Here is a 14,864-nt window from a genome sequence, read left to right as displayed (position 1 = left end):
AACTCTTAGACAGTGCTGAGGCCACATCGCCTAAACCCCAGTGGAAAATGTTCTGGGCAGAATACTTCTGAGGATGACAACAATACAAAATTAATACTTAAGGGAATACAATGATGTTTTTTAAAGAAACCATCTTAAATAAAGTAAGTCTCGGGCCATACTCAAACAAGTCAGCTTTTAAAGGCTATGAGAAATGACAAGCACTAGCTATGGTTAAGAGATGACAGACTTCTGTAATGGAAATAATACTTCAAAGGCAACATATACCAACCTGATTTCTGACCAGTTTTCCCTTAAGAAGGCTGCTGAATTAACTGGAGACAGCTCATACAATTGGGATGCAGTTCTTTGTAGTAAAAAGGCCCTACTTTCTGCATTTGCTATCAGGTTACTCACTGTAAGTGACAGCTCAGAGACCTATGCAGGCATTTACTCCTGTTAAAGGGAAGAGTTTGCTCTACGGCATTACACTACAAGAAATCACTTCCAGACTGTGGGTTTCATTGTACAACCTCACAATGCAGGGAACAACTGATGTTTGTGTTTGGCTTACAAGGTTTTGCTTCTTTCTTTTGTTAAACCCTACTCAATCTGTTACTGCTGTTTCCTCCCACCAGCACCTCCGCAGAGCCACCGCATTTCCTAAGCGGCAGGCAAGCTCTTAGCTCTAGTACAGGAATGATCTCCACTGTTAGCTTGGACTGCAGCTGGGCAGAAACCCCTCACTAGGTCCTACTGACTCCTTGTAGAAGCACCTGCAAGAATGGAAATTTGTGGAAGGCAACTCTAGCACTTAGAAACTATAAAAATGAAATTGCTTTGATGCTAGATAGACAAGGAGGAAAAGTAGTTAAGAAACTCAGTAGGAAAATATAAAATGCTCAGTATACATCTTCTAAATGTGTTTGCTCTGTTCTGAGAAGACTTACTTTGCCTTGGAGATGAATTTGTAAGTGTCATTCCAGTAAGCCAGAAGATCTGTTGCTTCTTCATCATATACCCGAATATTATGGTATTCAAAGAGCCCAGGGAAGAAGTTATCTATCTCTCGAGTCACATTCAAAATATACCGCACCCTGTGTGGAAACAGACAGCAGATAAAAATGCAGAGTGTGCAGAACACAGCAAGTTCAGAGAGATATCACAGCTGCCACACAACAGCCTCACCTTGCTTTGAGAATGGCAAAACTCAAAGCATTTGAAGTTGCAGTCTTGAACATACCTCCCTGGCAACCAGGGCTTCATGCAAGGAAGAAGCGGCTAACGCAGACAAGGTTTCGCTGAGCAATATAGAGCCCAGCCTCTGATAAAAGGGCTTCCACCCATAACGGATAGAAACTTCCTCCATAGCATGTCAGGTTACACAGCCTGCCCACCATTCTCTCTATTTTAAGTGTTAGCAACACTGGTGACACAGAGCTCCTGCACAGACTGCTCAGTTAGTGTTTGGACACTTTCTCAAAGCCCCTTTGTGAATCTCTCCTCCCACAGCACCAACACCACAGGACGATTGAAGGTATAAGCTCATGAGCGAGACTGTAGTTAAACAAATGCATAAAATAACTAGAGAGACATTACAGACAATGAGCCACTGGGAGGATTTATTTCTTATCCCTAAATTTTCTGGAAAGAAAACTGCTAGAGAAAGCATATGGTATTTATGTACACTACATCCAGTATTTTTAGCCCTGAGGGTTACTTGTAAGATGCTTATGAATTGCACTCATGCTGGGATATCAGCCAGAACAAGAGCACTGCAAGGGAGTGCCATCCCTTCTCCCTAGCAGGTATGAAATCACCGGCAGTCAAGTAGGACCTGTTTGACCCAAGGAAACAGCAACAGACCCTGAGATGAATGAGAAGAATCAATTTTGCCAGGCTAATTTCCAGGGTACAGAAGTACGCTATCCATTCAATTCAGCAGTGTGATTATTTTTTTCCACTGGATTAGCACAAATAAGCCAAACCAATAAATAGTGATTTAATTGCAAACTCTCGGTGCTTAGATCCACCTGGCCTAGAGAAAGGACACACTATGCTTAAGCCTGAAAGGTAGAAAGGGCAGGAGGCAGAGAAACCCATCAGTGCTAGGGCTGAGAGCTACAGGACTTGACTTCCTACTGGGCCTGACTCAAAGCAAGAAATGCTCTTTTACATATTTTCCTTCCTGCTGCAGTCTGCTGAGGTCCAGACTCCAAAGCACCTCTGTAATGGTGAGACCTCAGTCCAGAACAACAGGCTGGAGTAAAGGGCACAGAGCCAACCATGCAGCATCCAGTTAAGTAACTGTAGCTTTTTGCTACTTATAGCTATGAGATTGCTGGCTTCCTTTGTTCGCCAAGGGGATGTCAGTCAAGGTCAAGGAACAAGATTCTTTTACTTTAGGGTGCCTGTTTGTGGGATGTGGAGTTTGGAGGAAGCAAGAGCTTGTTGAGATCTGCAAACCCTTTAGCGAGACTCAGGTTACACAGCAGGTATGGAAGAGATTTTGTTGCACAGACAAGTGTTGAGGCCAGGCTCTTGCTTTTAAGCTGATGCCATGAAGCTACTTACCCTCTGTTCTGCAAATCTTCCAAATTGGAGGCATTCCATTCCGAGCCCTGCAGGGAAAATGATGCAAAGGGACACATCAGCCAGAAGGAAGGCATGGCCAAGCAACTGATGGAGGGAGGGATTGTCACCAGTGAACTGGAGGAGGAAGCTGGCCAGCCAAGTGCTGGAGGGCCAGGGGGTCTTTTGAGTATAGGGGTACACAGAAGGGTGGTAACAGGGCTGATGTGCAGCACCTTGTCTTGCCCCATGAACCAGATCTATTCTGAAGCAAGAAGCAGCTCTGCAAAGCAGGCTGTATGCTGGCACTTCCTGCAAACTGCCGACAAACCAACCTCAGCAAAGTTGAGACCACTCCACCCTTTCCCTGGAGGCTGCTGCCAGCTCTACCCTACAGAAGAGAGACTGCCTGCATTTAAAAACCATCCAGGTGCTCTTTATATGTGAAACACCCATCTCACACATCAAAGGCAGCAACACCGTAAGCTCACTTGGGGTTACACCTCTTCTCCCCATGTTCAAAGCCTGTGTGAGCAGAGAAATAAACACATTCAACCCTGGCTAGCTAAGCCCCTTCTCTGCAGCACACACATGCCCTCCAATCTGCTCACTTCCTGTTCAAACACATAAACTGAGCACAAAGCCACGCAGATAAAGGCTTCCTTCAAAATTTAAGGTGCACAAGCTATCTGCTTCCCTGCCCTAAAATAGCTCCTAAACAGAAAGACGGTTCAGATGAAGGAGTAAGCAGAAGTGACCCAGGCAGCACTACCACCACCAGCAGAACTGCACTGCTCACGGCTGCTCTCACATCACCCCAGGGCCAGGAGAGGCACAGCCAGGGTGAGCCAGCCCTTGGAGCACACCCACTGCCTGCCTGCAAACCCCGTCGGCCTGAGAGCGAGAACCTCCCAGCCGGGCAGAAGCAGCAGTGTCCACCCCAGCGATAGGTTGCTGCTTGCCCCAGAAAGCATGCATTGGCACCCTGTGTCTGAGATGGAGACGGGGGAGCTCCAAGAGCTCTGACTCACAGGCATGAACTTGGGCCCATGACAGCACTTGTAGAAAAGTCCTGAGCACTCACAGCCCGTGTCTAGATGTACACGCAAAGGAAAGCGCCGCATTACTGTTCTGGTAGCTACTGGGGACAAGTCTTGTTGTCTTGTCTTGACATTACATGAATACAACAAACAAAAAGCATCTGGTTCTTCCCAAACTGAACTACTTCCTAAGAGAAATCATCATAACGAGGACACTGTTCAAGGGTTCAGCACAGATGGGACTCTGCATTTCGAGCAGAATAGAAGGGCAGACATTGCATGCTGTGGTAGCCCAGATTTCAACAGAATCTGTTGCCTTCAGCCAGAGATCAGCTCAATCCCAGAAAATTCCAGAGCTGTGCACGATCTGAAAGATGACTATGGGGGCTCTTGCTATTCAGTACCTGCCAACAAACATATTTTGATCCCCGACATATTTACCCTGGACCCCAGACTTAGTTATCTTCACATTGTCTCTTTCTGACTAAGAAAGAATAATCCAGTTCAGGCTTGGGAACCACCAGTTTCCACAGGTATGGAGAACAATGCTGCAGCGGTGAAAGCCATTTCTCCTGTCCTCTGATCCACAATCAACAACATCATCAGGTCTCTTCTTTCCTGCCTTTTTATTTTAGCACTCCTCAAGTGGGATCCTGCAGGGCTCCTGCCTCGGTGCCTCCCAGAGGCCTCACTGTACCACTCTGCCCTGCAGTATACATGTTCCTGAATGAAGCTGGTGCCCAGTCCCAGCAGCACTGCTCCTCACTGCAGGCTGCTGCTTTGCAAATACTTCTATTCCACACATCAGCCGCAGCTCCTCTCCCTGGTGCTGCTGCCAAGCCTTGTTTTAAAGGTCTTGCTGCTATTAAATGCACTCAGAGCCAAGATACCAAGCCCTGCAGCAGACTAAACTGCCTGTACTGCTTTTGACTAGCACTGTAAGCCTGTAACAGGACTCTTTCTCTGAAGAACACATAGTCTGCAAAAAAAGTCTGTTACATTGTAGGTACTTTTAAGTTTCTTGGCCCTACCCCGCCACAGTTTCTTGGGAGTGCTCACACTAACATACACCAACCCTTCTGAGCCAAGGCACTAAGCTTCAGGAGACTGGGAGAGGCCCTCTTCATTTGGAAAGACCAGCTGGTCCAAGAGGAATGGCTTTGTTTAAAGTTGAGCCAACCTTGTAGGCTAGACAGCCCAACCAAACCTGCGTCCGTTGCTTCAGGGCTGGGAAATCCTGTGGAGCGCTGACTCACCAGAAGGAGGTGCAGTAATTAAGACAGGCCCCAGCAGCCATGAAAGGCAACTAAGCAAGCGAAACATTAAAAGGCGAAATGTTTATGTTTCCTTGAGTGACTTATCTCCAGGATTCTTCGTTAAGCTCCTCTGTTTCTTCTGAGTCACATGAACGCAGAGCTTTCCATGTTACAAGAGTGTCATTCCACCTGAACGTTCAGCAGCTTTCCCCAGCGGCTCCCCTCCCTCTTTGCTGTAGTTATGCCCTTCCCAAACACATTTATACTCCAAGAACTCTGTGTGTAGGTACTCTGGACAGTGAAAGCTAAAAAACTGTCTTACATCAATGGAAACAGCCCTGAAAAGTGGTTATAATTAAGACTTTTTCCCTTCCATCCTCTAGTGACAGGGTCTACAGCTTGGCAGGTTTAGTTTAGTGGCTGGTGAAGTGTAGTACAGCCAAGAACGGGCCAGGCTACCCCTGTTCCGTAGCACTGGTGTCTTGCTTAAGAGTACATGACCTCAGGATCAGCCAATCTCTCCTTCAGCGTTCCTTTCAGTTCCTCCAGAGGCCCCTGTGTCAACCAAGACACAGTGAGAAGTGTTAAGCATTGTTTACTCTTGAATTCACTGTTAGACTTACCAAAAAGACATGATCAAATATCTGCGTGGGGCTGTCCATCTGCCCAAGGATCACTATCATTTCATTGTCAATGAACTCTTTGAACTCTCGCAGGTTACAGACCATCTGCATCTCCAGCTCGGTGCGTATCTGGGTGGGGAGGAGGAACACAGGGAAGCCATGTGAAGTTTTTGTTCTGGCTTTTCTTCATGGCATAAAGTACAGAGCTCTCCAGTTTGCCCAACAGCACTTCCAGTGCTGCTCCCTCACCACTCACCTCTTTTGACGTGATATTCTCCAGATCTTTCTGCATCATGATCTCCCTTAACTTAGTTTTAATTAGCCGTTCCGTGCGCTCCCGCTCAGTTGGGCTATCAGAAGAAAGCAACAGTCACTGGGATGGGAAACAAACTGGTCTCATGGCACTTTTTAAACAGGTACTGTATAGACTGGATACTCTGCAGAGCCTCAGATACTCACACTATTTCCCCCAAGTACGTCCTCAGCTGGAAGGAATCCAGGTGACTGTAAAGCCCAGTTTAGATTCCCAGTTGTATATGAAAGAGACCAACTGAATACTCCTAATCCATTGTAGTCATCCAGAGAACCTCTGGTATTTGGTAAAATTTAAATTGGGAAGGCTGCATTATACTCTCTGGAGCAGTATGTAAGCTCCCCCCTACCTTTCTTGGAAAGGTAACAGCTCCATAGCTCCTTACATGGAGAGACAAGAGCAGCTAAGCCTCTGTGCATTCCTCCAGCCTCTGCTGCCAGGGGCCTTATCACCAGCTGCAAAAATAGCCTGACTAACACCAGGGGAAGCTGCAGCAGAGCAGCAGCACAAATCTGTCTCACCCATCATCTTTAGAAGGGACCCAGCAGTAACGTCGTGCACTACCTTTCCGTTCCTCTGGAAGGCTGCCAAGACGGTGACTGCACAGACACTTCTCTGCTTTACAACTGTCCCACTGGTGGTTCACAAAAATCATCAAAGTTCCTGGTCCTTTTAACCTCACGCACTATTTCAGGAATCAATTAAGAGAACGTTGTCTAGGTGTCCCCAGGAAATCATTCACTTGCTGCACTAGTGAAAGGGTGGGTTACATAGAATTTATATATGAAAAGCTACAAGAGAATATTAAATTGACAGCCTGCCAAAACTTTTCAGCCACCCTCCTTGTACATTAAAAAACAATCAAGTGTGAGACTTGTTCACAGCTGAACAACTGCTTAGCGTTATTATTCACTCCCTGAACTCCAACAACAGGAAATATCTGAGAGCGTAAATCAACCAATGGCACAATTATACTGGGAAAGCAGCTGGGGCTAGTGAAGTCATTTCTTCAACTACAAAACAGGCAACTAAGCCCTCACACTTGGCACCACACCTGGACACAGACTATCTTTGCGGTTATATGGTATCAGTACCATCAGCAATTACTAATTACAGGGGCTGTAAACCTTGAATGTTGATACAGCCTATAAATTTTGCCTTGCCAAACTGTCTACCTATCTACCTCAGCCACTGATTTGGACCATATATCACCAGACATCCAAGCATTTAGCTGGAGACAGCTTGGGATCTATACACTGTCCCATTCCCCACTTGCAGAACTCCTTGGAATGATGAAAAACTACATTGCTCTTTGTCCCCATTCTCAGGTGTATCAGATGGATGCCCAGGAGGATGCTTCTGAGCTCACAGTCTCAGAAGTCCGCATATAAACACTTCACTTTACAGCAAAATGAACTAAGGGAAAAAAAAGACCATGTTACTCTAAAGATGTGCTCAGACATGTGCCAGTGTAAGAGCAAAGTCCAGAGAAACCTGTCCCTTCCAGGAGACACCAGGCCTGGAAACCAGAGGACAAAACCAGCGAAGAGGAAGGCCTCGGTACTAGAGTACACCACACCTCTCTCTCACTAGTAACACGGGACTTAACTTGCAGAAGCAAATGTGTGTGAGCCTAAAGCCCAAGGTAAACAACTAGACTGAAGAGAGGCTGGAGGGAGCCCCAGGGAGCTAAACTTCCAGTGCTGGTGTTTGCCTAACCAGAGGTCTGGTTATTACCCGGAACAGGAAACCTCTCCTCATTAATACCTAATTAAGAGTAGTCTCCTGTGGAAACCATCTCCTCATTTGGAGACTGCAGTACTTGACAGCCACACGCTTTGGTTCAGCAGAGCCAGACCCACTTACACGTCAGTGAAGAGGGCGGGCGAGTCGGGCCGGTGGGACTGGACATCTTGCATGGCATTCCACTCGTTGACTGACGACTGGTCCGAGTTGATATGGCTCTCATAGTAACTGACCCATGTGAGGAAGAGGCTCCCTGGGTAGTAATTGTTGATCCGTGCCACCTCACAAGCTTTATGTAAACTCTGCAGAGCAGACCTAGAAAGGGAAAAATACTTCCAGGGTTATAATTTCTTCCTCAGGCTGATATCAAGCACAAAGCAGCAGCCAAATCCAGGATGCTGCTCACGTCCCTTCAGTTCATACAAACCCCAGTGCTGTACACAACAGCCCCCAGCACTGAGCAGGAGGCTGCCCTGCAAGAGTGGGGATAATCCACGCTGCAAGAGCTTCCATGTCTTAACTGAAGTATGCTAAAGTAAGCCTGGATAGCAGCAACGGCACCCACAATTCAGAGGGCACCTGTGTCTGGCTCCAGAAACTGCTACCATTACCTGAGTCATAACTAAGACGCACACAGTTTGTGTCCAAGACAGGATGCTCTGACAGCTCCTACTGCGCCATCAGCTCCCCTGCGTGCAGAGCAGGGACTCCCAGGAATCAGACATGGCAGGCTGCACAACCAGGGGCTTAGGGCTTGACTTTACTAAGGTGTTTAGGTGTTTGCCCTCTCTGACTGCACAAGGGATGTTAGAAGTTTCTTCAGCTGCTGCTGGGAAACAAATCCGGCCCTCCTATTTTTAGCTTGTTTTAAATCTTTGACTGGGATCAGAAGGATCCAGGTCAAAATCACTGGAGTGACACAGTAGCATGACACCCTGACAGGCAATGTATTTCTGCAATGTAAAGAAGCTTGAGCCAGAAATACTTTCATGGCCACCACATTCTTACATGAGCCACCCTAAAAGGAAAGAAAAATGCAGGCAGCTTCTCTTTCCTTCTCGCTATCACAATGAACATGTCTCAGCGGAGACAGAGACTTCTAAAATATGCACAGGGTGTATTTCCTTATTTATGACAAATAAAAAAAATTAGAAACATTTCAAACATATGCTCAAAGCAATTTACTTTGGAGAGATTCAAAGCAGCAGGCCTTTGCAAGGAAAATTACCCTATTCCTTCCTGTCCTCAGCTGAGACCAAGGCAGGGCTGCAGCAGTATTATAAACTCACTGCTGTACACCAGCACTTGCATGGTTTTCTTTCTTTGGTATCAAACTTCCTTCCCCATCTCTGAATGAGACTTCTGGCTGCCTGAGTAGGTCTCAAGATACCAGTAATGACAAGCAGCACCTGCTTTTTAAAAGCTCAAGCAGCCAGAACACCTTGGAAAAAGGATAGCTGGTACGGATTATAGTAAGTACTTACCACATCGCCTGTACAGACACTGGCTTGAATATATGAACCCTGTTATCTGTTGATACGCTGAAGCCTCTGGTGAGAAGAAAAAAAGACACAGTAAAAATGTATCCCAAAAGCCACTTTTTAGTTAATAACTGATAGTTTGTAGCACATTAGAACATCAAAGGACTAGCCCTAAGCACACACTGCCAAGTTCAGCTAGCCAACAGATCAAAATAGCATGCTAAAAGCTCTAAGATAACTTTTAAGCAGCTGCTGTTTGGGAACAAAACTAAGACAGTGGGACAGTGCTGGGCTGTGCTGTTTACCTTGGCAACACAAATTCAGTGCCACAGCTGGGAGCAACAGAGTCCCGCTAAAGTGATCCTGGGGCAGCTACCAAGGAAAGAAAAGTCATTCCACGCACTGCACTGGACAGCCTTTGTGACTGGCACAAACAGGAGTCTGCAAGTCAGGTGTCTGTTTGGCACAGAAACATCATTCTTATTTTATGTTCTGCCGAATGCTGCCTGCTACAAGCATGATGGAGGAACACATAATAGGATCCCTTTAAGGAGCTTTCACTACACACCCACTCGCCAGTAAAAGCTCCTTTACTCCAGCTTAAACACACACATAAGCCACTGTCTCTGTGTGTGTTTATGCACAGATAAGTCAATTATTGGTGTTCCCTGCCACAACCACTGTTATTTAGGGTGTTTGAGCCTACTAACCCGATACAGGTCAACAGCAGAAGGTCTGCTGGACCTGTAAGGGCTCTGCAATCATTCAAATCCTTCCCCATACACCGTGCTGTAAGTTCACACACGGAGACCCTCTGCTATTGACCTAGAATATACAAAAGACACTCACCCATCCCCATCCAGGTGGATCAAGGTGTCACTCCACAGCGGCAGCACCAAGCCCATTGTACAAGTGCTACTGTAGTAAGAAAGAGATTGTCAGCCCATCTACTACAGCACCATGGTGTGACTTTAATTTCACAACAATGGTTGCATATTAGAAAAGAGAAAGAAAAATCCCACTGTTGCTTCAGGGACAAACAGTGCCAGTGTTGCTCTACAGGTGTCTGTCAAGGATCATTAACCAGATACAGGGTACAGCAGTGCTCTTTCAAGCAGGCTTAAAGGGTTAACATATGCCCAGAAGAGCAAACAGGATTCAGAAGCAGCAGGCTTTGTGCGGAAGGTCAAAGGGGGCTCACAGTCTTCAGTCAGCTCAAGGCTTTCTTTACAGATTAGTACCTCTCAGGCTCAAGTGGTTTGGTTCTAGCTCTGATTTTGCAATCCACAGCTTTGTTTTCTTGTTTGTCCCTCAGCCACAGCTGCTGGGAACCGGGATCAGTGTAGTGTAATAGCAGGGTGACTGGCAGCGCGATAGGTTAGCAATCACAGCCTATCACCCGTTGTTGACACTGGCCCCTTCTTCTCCCTCCCACACCTTGAGGATGAGCACAACGGCCAGCCGAGACAAGACACATCTTGGCAATCCCACTCCTCTCTCAGCTGCTTTGACCTCTTTGCCCTCACAGTCACCTGCTTTCTGTAAGGCTGAGCAAGAAGCCAAGTTAAAAGCAGAAGTCAAGCAATGGAAAAAAGGCAGGGGTGGGGGAACCCCAACACAACCTGCACCAGGTTGTCAAATAAAAAAGTTGAATCTCATAAAGCTGTAAAATTGGTCCATAATCAAAGCAGCATCTTGCAGAAGAACTGGATTCAATTGCCTCCTGCTCTCACGCTTTGCAGGAGCTGCTCTCAAATTTTCACAAGCCGTACCACCTGCAGCAGCCTCTGCGGCTCCTGAGGAGTGGGGTAAAAGGGTGAGACTCCAGGCTTCAGACGGTCAGCAGACACGAAGCCCTGTAAACGCACATGCTTCGGAGTGACTGGTGCCCAGCACAAGGAGACACTGTGGCACGCAGCTATTTCTGTTGACAACATGAGATGAGCTCATGGAAAGATGTGTTTTTAAAAGGCTTCCCAAGGTGCCCAGGGTATTTTTAGTGATACTGTTCAGCAAGCACTTATCAGAGACCATAGCAACAAGTCTACATTGAGTTATAAATACCAAGTGGGGTAGGGGAGGGTGTATCAGACTGACCATCCAGAACCTCAGTAACTCTAGCAGAAAGCTAAAACGACCCCGCTATGTTATTAGAGACTGAATACCAGTGAGCTCTCAGTTATCAAAGGTGGCTGTGCTGGGATATCACCGCCAACAGCAAGTTCCAAGCTCACAGCAACCTGTGTAAGGACAAGTTATTCTTACCCTACCACAAGAGCATCTCTGAGCTACAGCTGTGCATACATGCACAGGAAGGGAGCCAGGAGCCAGTGGCAGCATCATGCTGGTCCCTCTTTTTAGCAGGCATCACTTGAGCTAAGCGTCCAAACCAAGCTGCCTGAAATTAAGCACAGTGACTGTTGTGATCAGCAGGCTGTATGGAAGGCAATTTCTTAGCCAAACAGTTCAAAAGTATTTTCTAGTGACCCTGCCAACTACCTGAAAGTAATTTCTTTCAACTAGGGTCAAAAGCAAGGCTCATTCCTTGCTGACAACACATACAAAGCTGTGCTAGAAGTAAGCATATGTACGAAACCTTCCAAAATAATTTGATTATCTAGGTGATTCTTTCCCCATATAGGCCAAAGTTTATTCACAACTCTTTTTCTTAGGAGAGTCATGTGCCTACATGCCCTCCCTAAAGCACCCAGTGTCCCCTTCTAGATGTGAAGCTTCTGCCCCTGAAGCTGCTGGGGTGCTGCCTCCTGGCTTACAGTCAACTCCAGCAGCTACCGCTGCTTCCCAGCCCCGTTCTGCAACCTTTTGGAGAGGTTAGCAGCAATTTCAATGAACAAAGCAAAAGCACTAAACCCTGATGACACACTGATGCCTGGAGAGAGCACACGTTGTGTTAGATTTGCCATCAGCAACCCCGACATGCCCATCAGGCCCTCTCTGTCATGACCTTGGCAAAGGGCTGCCTGACAGTCACTTTCTTATTAGCTGCTCTCCTGAACCCTGATGTCCAGCTTCTTTAATTGCAGCTTCTTTCTTTGCATGCAAGCTGTCCCTGTGCAGCGCTTGGGGACCTCGCCATTCAGAGACACTTAAAGGCACTTAACGTCCTCACACAAGCCTGAGGCTCAGAAGAATGAAGGAAACACTGACCTGCACACCTGCACTGTTGCCTTCCCATGTGCCACCTCCTTTCAAGAAATAAAAGGGGAATTCTGGATCTCAAGGAAGGTGTTAGGCTGGAAAATCTGAAGCAGTCTATCCCCAGAAAGCACGGACACCAGACAGTGATATTTCTACACTTGACTCCATATATGGGTGAACACAAGGACTCCCCCAACCTGGACACTGTGAGTACCTGTCATTGGAAGAGAAATCCATTCCTAGGACAATGCTCTCTTCAGTGTCTTGTCTGCCGTTGGTGGACACTACCACCATGTATCTAGTGCGGTTCTGGTAGGTACTTTCCAGTCTTACAGCCTGAAGAAAGGAATGGGAGAGATCAGCAGCGCAGCCAGCAAAACACACATCGTTACCTTTACAAGCCACTTTTTCATGCTGAGTGACAGGCGCAGAAGCAGTGATGCAGTTTGCACTAGTACGAATGATCCATACTTCTCAGCTGGGTAACCAGCAGAAGAGGGAGAAGCAACTTACTCTCTCACATAATGCTTTCCCCAACCGCTAGGATGTTCCTGGTGCCTTCTGCACACCTTGCTGCAGGCCTGTGCTGTCCCACCAAGGCTGCGTTTAAAGAGTAGCCTATGAGGCTGGCTGCCAAGTCCTCCGACTGGTCCCAGTCTGGACAGCTTCATGGAGCGTTATGCATTCAACGAGACAGACGGGTGTTGAATGTACTCTCACTTCTCAGAGGGCTTTGACTAAAGAGCTAGGGCTCTCCTTTAAACTACTGTGTGCTACAACAGCTCCAATGAGACTCCTTCCACCACCTTCCCAGGCAGCGGGACAGACAACTAGAATCTAATTCATATGTGGTTTCCTGCTGGTCCTTTGAATTCTTCTAACAACTTCTCCAGTGCAGAAGCAACCTTACTGCCTTACATCTGGCCCCTGTTACTCAGCTGTACCCCCAGCTGGATTCAGACTTCCCAGAAATGGTGAGTGTCATAGTGCCTCACTGCTCCTACCACACTGCATGTACCCTCGTGCCAAAAGCGAGCTCTGGCAAGACTGGAGGATGCCTGAACTTCATCCCAGACTCCCCCAAATCAGATATTACTGACAGCATTCAGAAAGCAGCTGTGCAGCTAAGTTGTGAATGTCAGGCCAACACTAAAGCTCCTGAAAGGCTACAGTGAAACATAATGCTCCTCCAGAAGCCACGAGGAAGTAAGAACTAAAGCAACTCCAGCAAGTCTTCTTACAGCCAGACTGCTGGTTAGTGAGGAGCACAGCGAAGGGAGCCCAGCATTGCAAGTTTTGCCTATGAACATCTGCAGCAGGCAGCCTTTACTTGCAGTGCTTTTTGGACTCTGTTCTAAGCCATGTGCAGTTGTTTTCACCACACCGTCCCAACTAGAGAAACTAGGACATCCCTAGAAAGGCAGTGTCTTAATTATGTATACTGAACCTTAACTTTGGACGGCCTAATCTGACACTGAGACGCTGTCTGGCCTCTGTGTTTACCACAGTTAAACTGCTTCTTGAACTTTGAGCAGGGCCTGCAGAGAGCACACATGGGCAAGGAGGAGCCGCCACAGCCCAGCCTTGCCCGCTGCTGCGGACAGACACCTGCCTGCTGCGACGGGACCTAACTGTAGAATTCCTCGTGACCCAACAGCTGAAGTTCCAAGCAGTGTTTGACATCATTTCCAAACTGAACCTGAATTCCTCAAACACCAGCAGTGCCCCCGCAGCCACTGCTTGCATAGATTTCTTGGTGGCCCACCGGAGTTCACGACAGTTTAAACAGTCATTTTATCCTTACAAAAAAAAAAAAAAGCTCACCAAACACCTGTTGGGTGGGATCTCTCAGGAGTAGGCTGCTTTTCCTAATATGTTCCTTTAGTTCTTTCTAACCTGGTCTGGAGACCAGCACGGCACCTCCTAGCTCAGAGGAAACCCCCTCTCGCACCTCACCTGTCCGCTAGCCAGTAAGTCTCGGCCACAAGACATGGCAGTCTACACCAAAGGTTAAAACAGCACACGGCAGCTGAAACGGAGCGTGCTATTTCACCGGGGTGCTCTATCACAGGAGACTATGCTGAGCGCAGCAGGGAAAGCTTCCCAGTGGCGTTGCAGGAAGCAGGAGCTCTAGTGATGGGGCAGAACAGCAAGTGCAGGCAGGAGACTGTTGACTGCGTCTTCTAGATACGTCCAACGGGACCGAAGACTAACAGAAACTACCCAAATGCTGATGCCAGCAGACAGATGTGCTCCGTACAGCAAAAGACTGTGCCCCACCCCATCTTTTTAGGATAAGTCATGCTAAAACCAGCCTTATTTTCCTTCTTGCTCCTTGAGTCACTGGGATTCCTTTGGGAACATGGAGGATCAAAGTGGTCAGTCCTTCAAGGTGTGAATTCTGCCAAAGGCGGCTGTTTCTACAACTAACACTTGTAGCAAAACAGAAAGGGTGCTCTTCAACCTAGAAGAGCAAGCAGTCACCAAGGTCTTGGTGGTTAAAGTCATTATCTACATCAGAAACGAAACCTCAAACAGAAGCACAGACTTGCCTAAAATGGGGGCAGGCAGACAACAGCTGCCCTGTGTCTGGGGCGTCCGTACACCAGTTCTGTTCCGCTTCTCCTGAGGACAGTCCAGCAGCAAGAGGATTACCATAATCTAACTTACTTTGCTAAACCAATTTGGCTAGCGGT

General features: G+C 47.3%; 1 protein-coding gene across 3 annotated transcripts in view; it reads right to left on the bottom strand.

Moving 5' to 3' along the window:
• Positions 1–14,864, bottom strand: part of SSH2 (slingshot protein phosphatase 2) — a 103,610-nt gene that overhangs the window by 14,383 nt on the left and 74,363 nt on the right. For all 3 annotated transcript variants that reach the window (XM_037373070.1, XM_037373079.1, XM_037373089.1), the window contains 8 exons: positions 12,383–12,504; positions 9,859–9,927; positions 9,013–9,078; positions 7,649–7,843; positions 5,726–5,819; positions 5,470–5,598; positions 2,554–2,600; positions 930–1,076 (listed from right to left, as the gene is read on the bottom strand). In XM_037373070.1, the coding sequence (XP_037228967.1) occupies positions 930–1,076; positions 2,554–2,600; positions 5,470–5,598; positions 5,726–5,819; positions 7,649–7,843; positions 9,013–9,078; positions 9,859–9,927; positions 12,383–12,504 (869 nt within the window). The remainder of the gene's footprint in view (positions 1–929; positions 1,077–2,553; positions 2,601–5,469; positions 5,599–5,725; positions 5,820–7,648; positions 7,844–9,012; positions 9,079–9,858; positions 9,928–12,382; positions 12,505–14,864) is intronic.

This window comes from Falco rusticolus, chromosome 1 (genome assembly GCF_015220075.1).
Source record: "Falco rusticolus isolate bFalRus1 chromosome 1, bFalRus1.pri, whole genome shotgun sequence".
Classification (NCBI taxonomy): Eukaryota; Metazoa; Chordata; class Aves; order Falconiformes; family Falconidae; genus Falco; species Falco rusticolus.
Note: the sequence above shows the minus strand (reverse complement) of the source record. Positions and strands in the feature narration are given on the sequence as shown.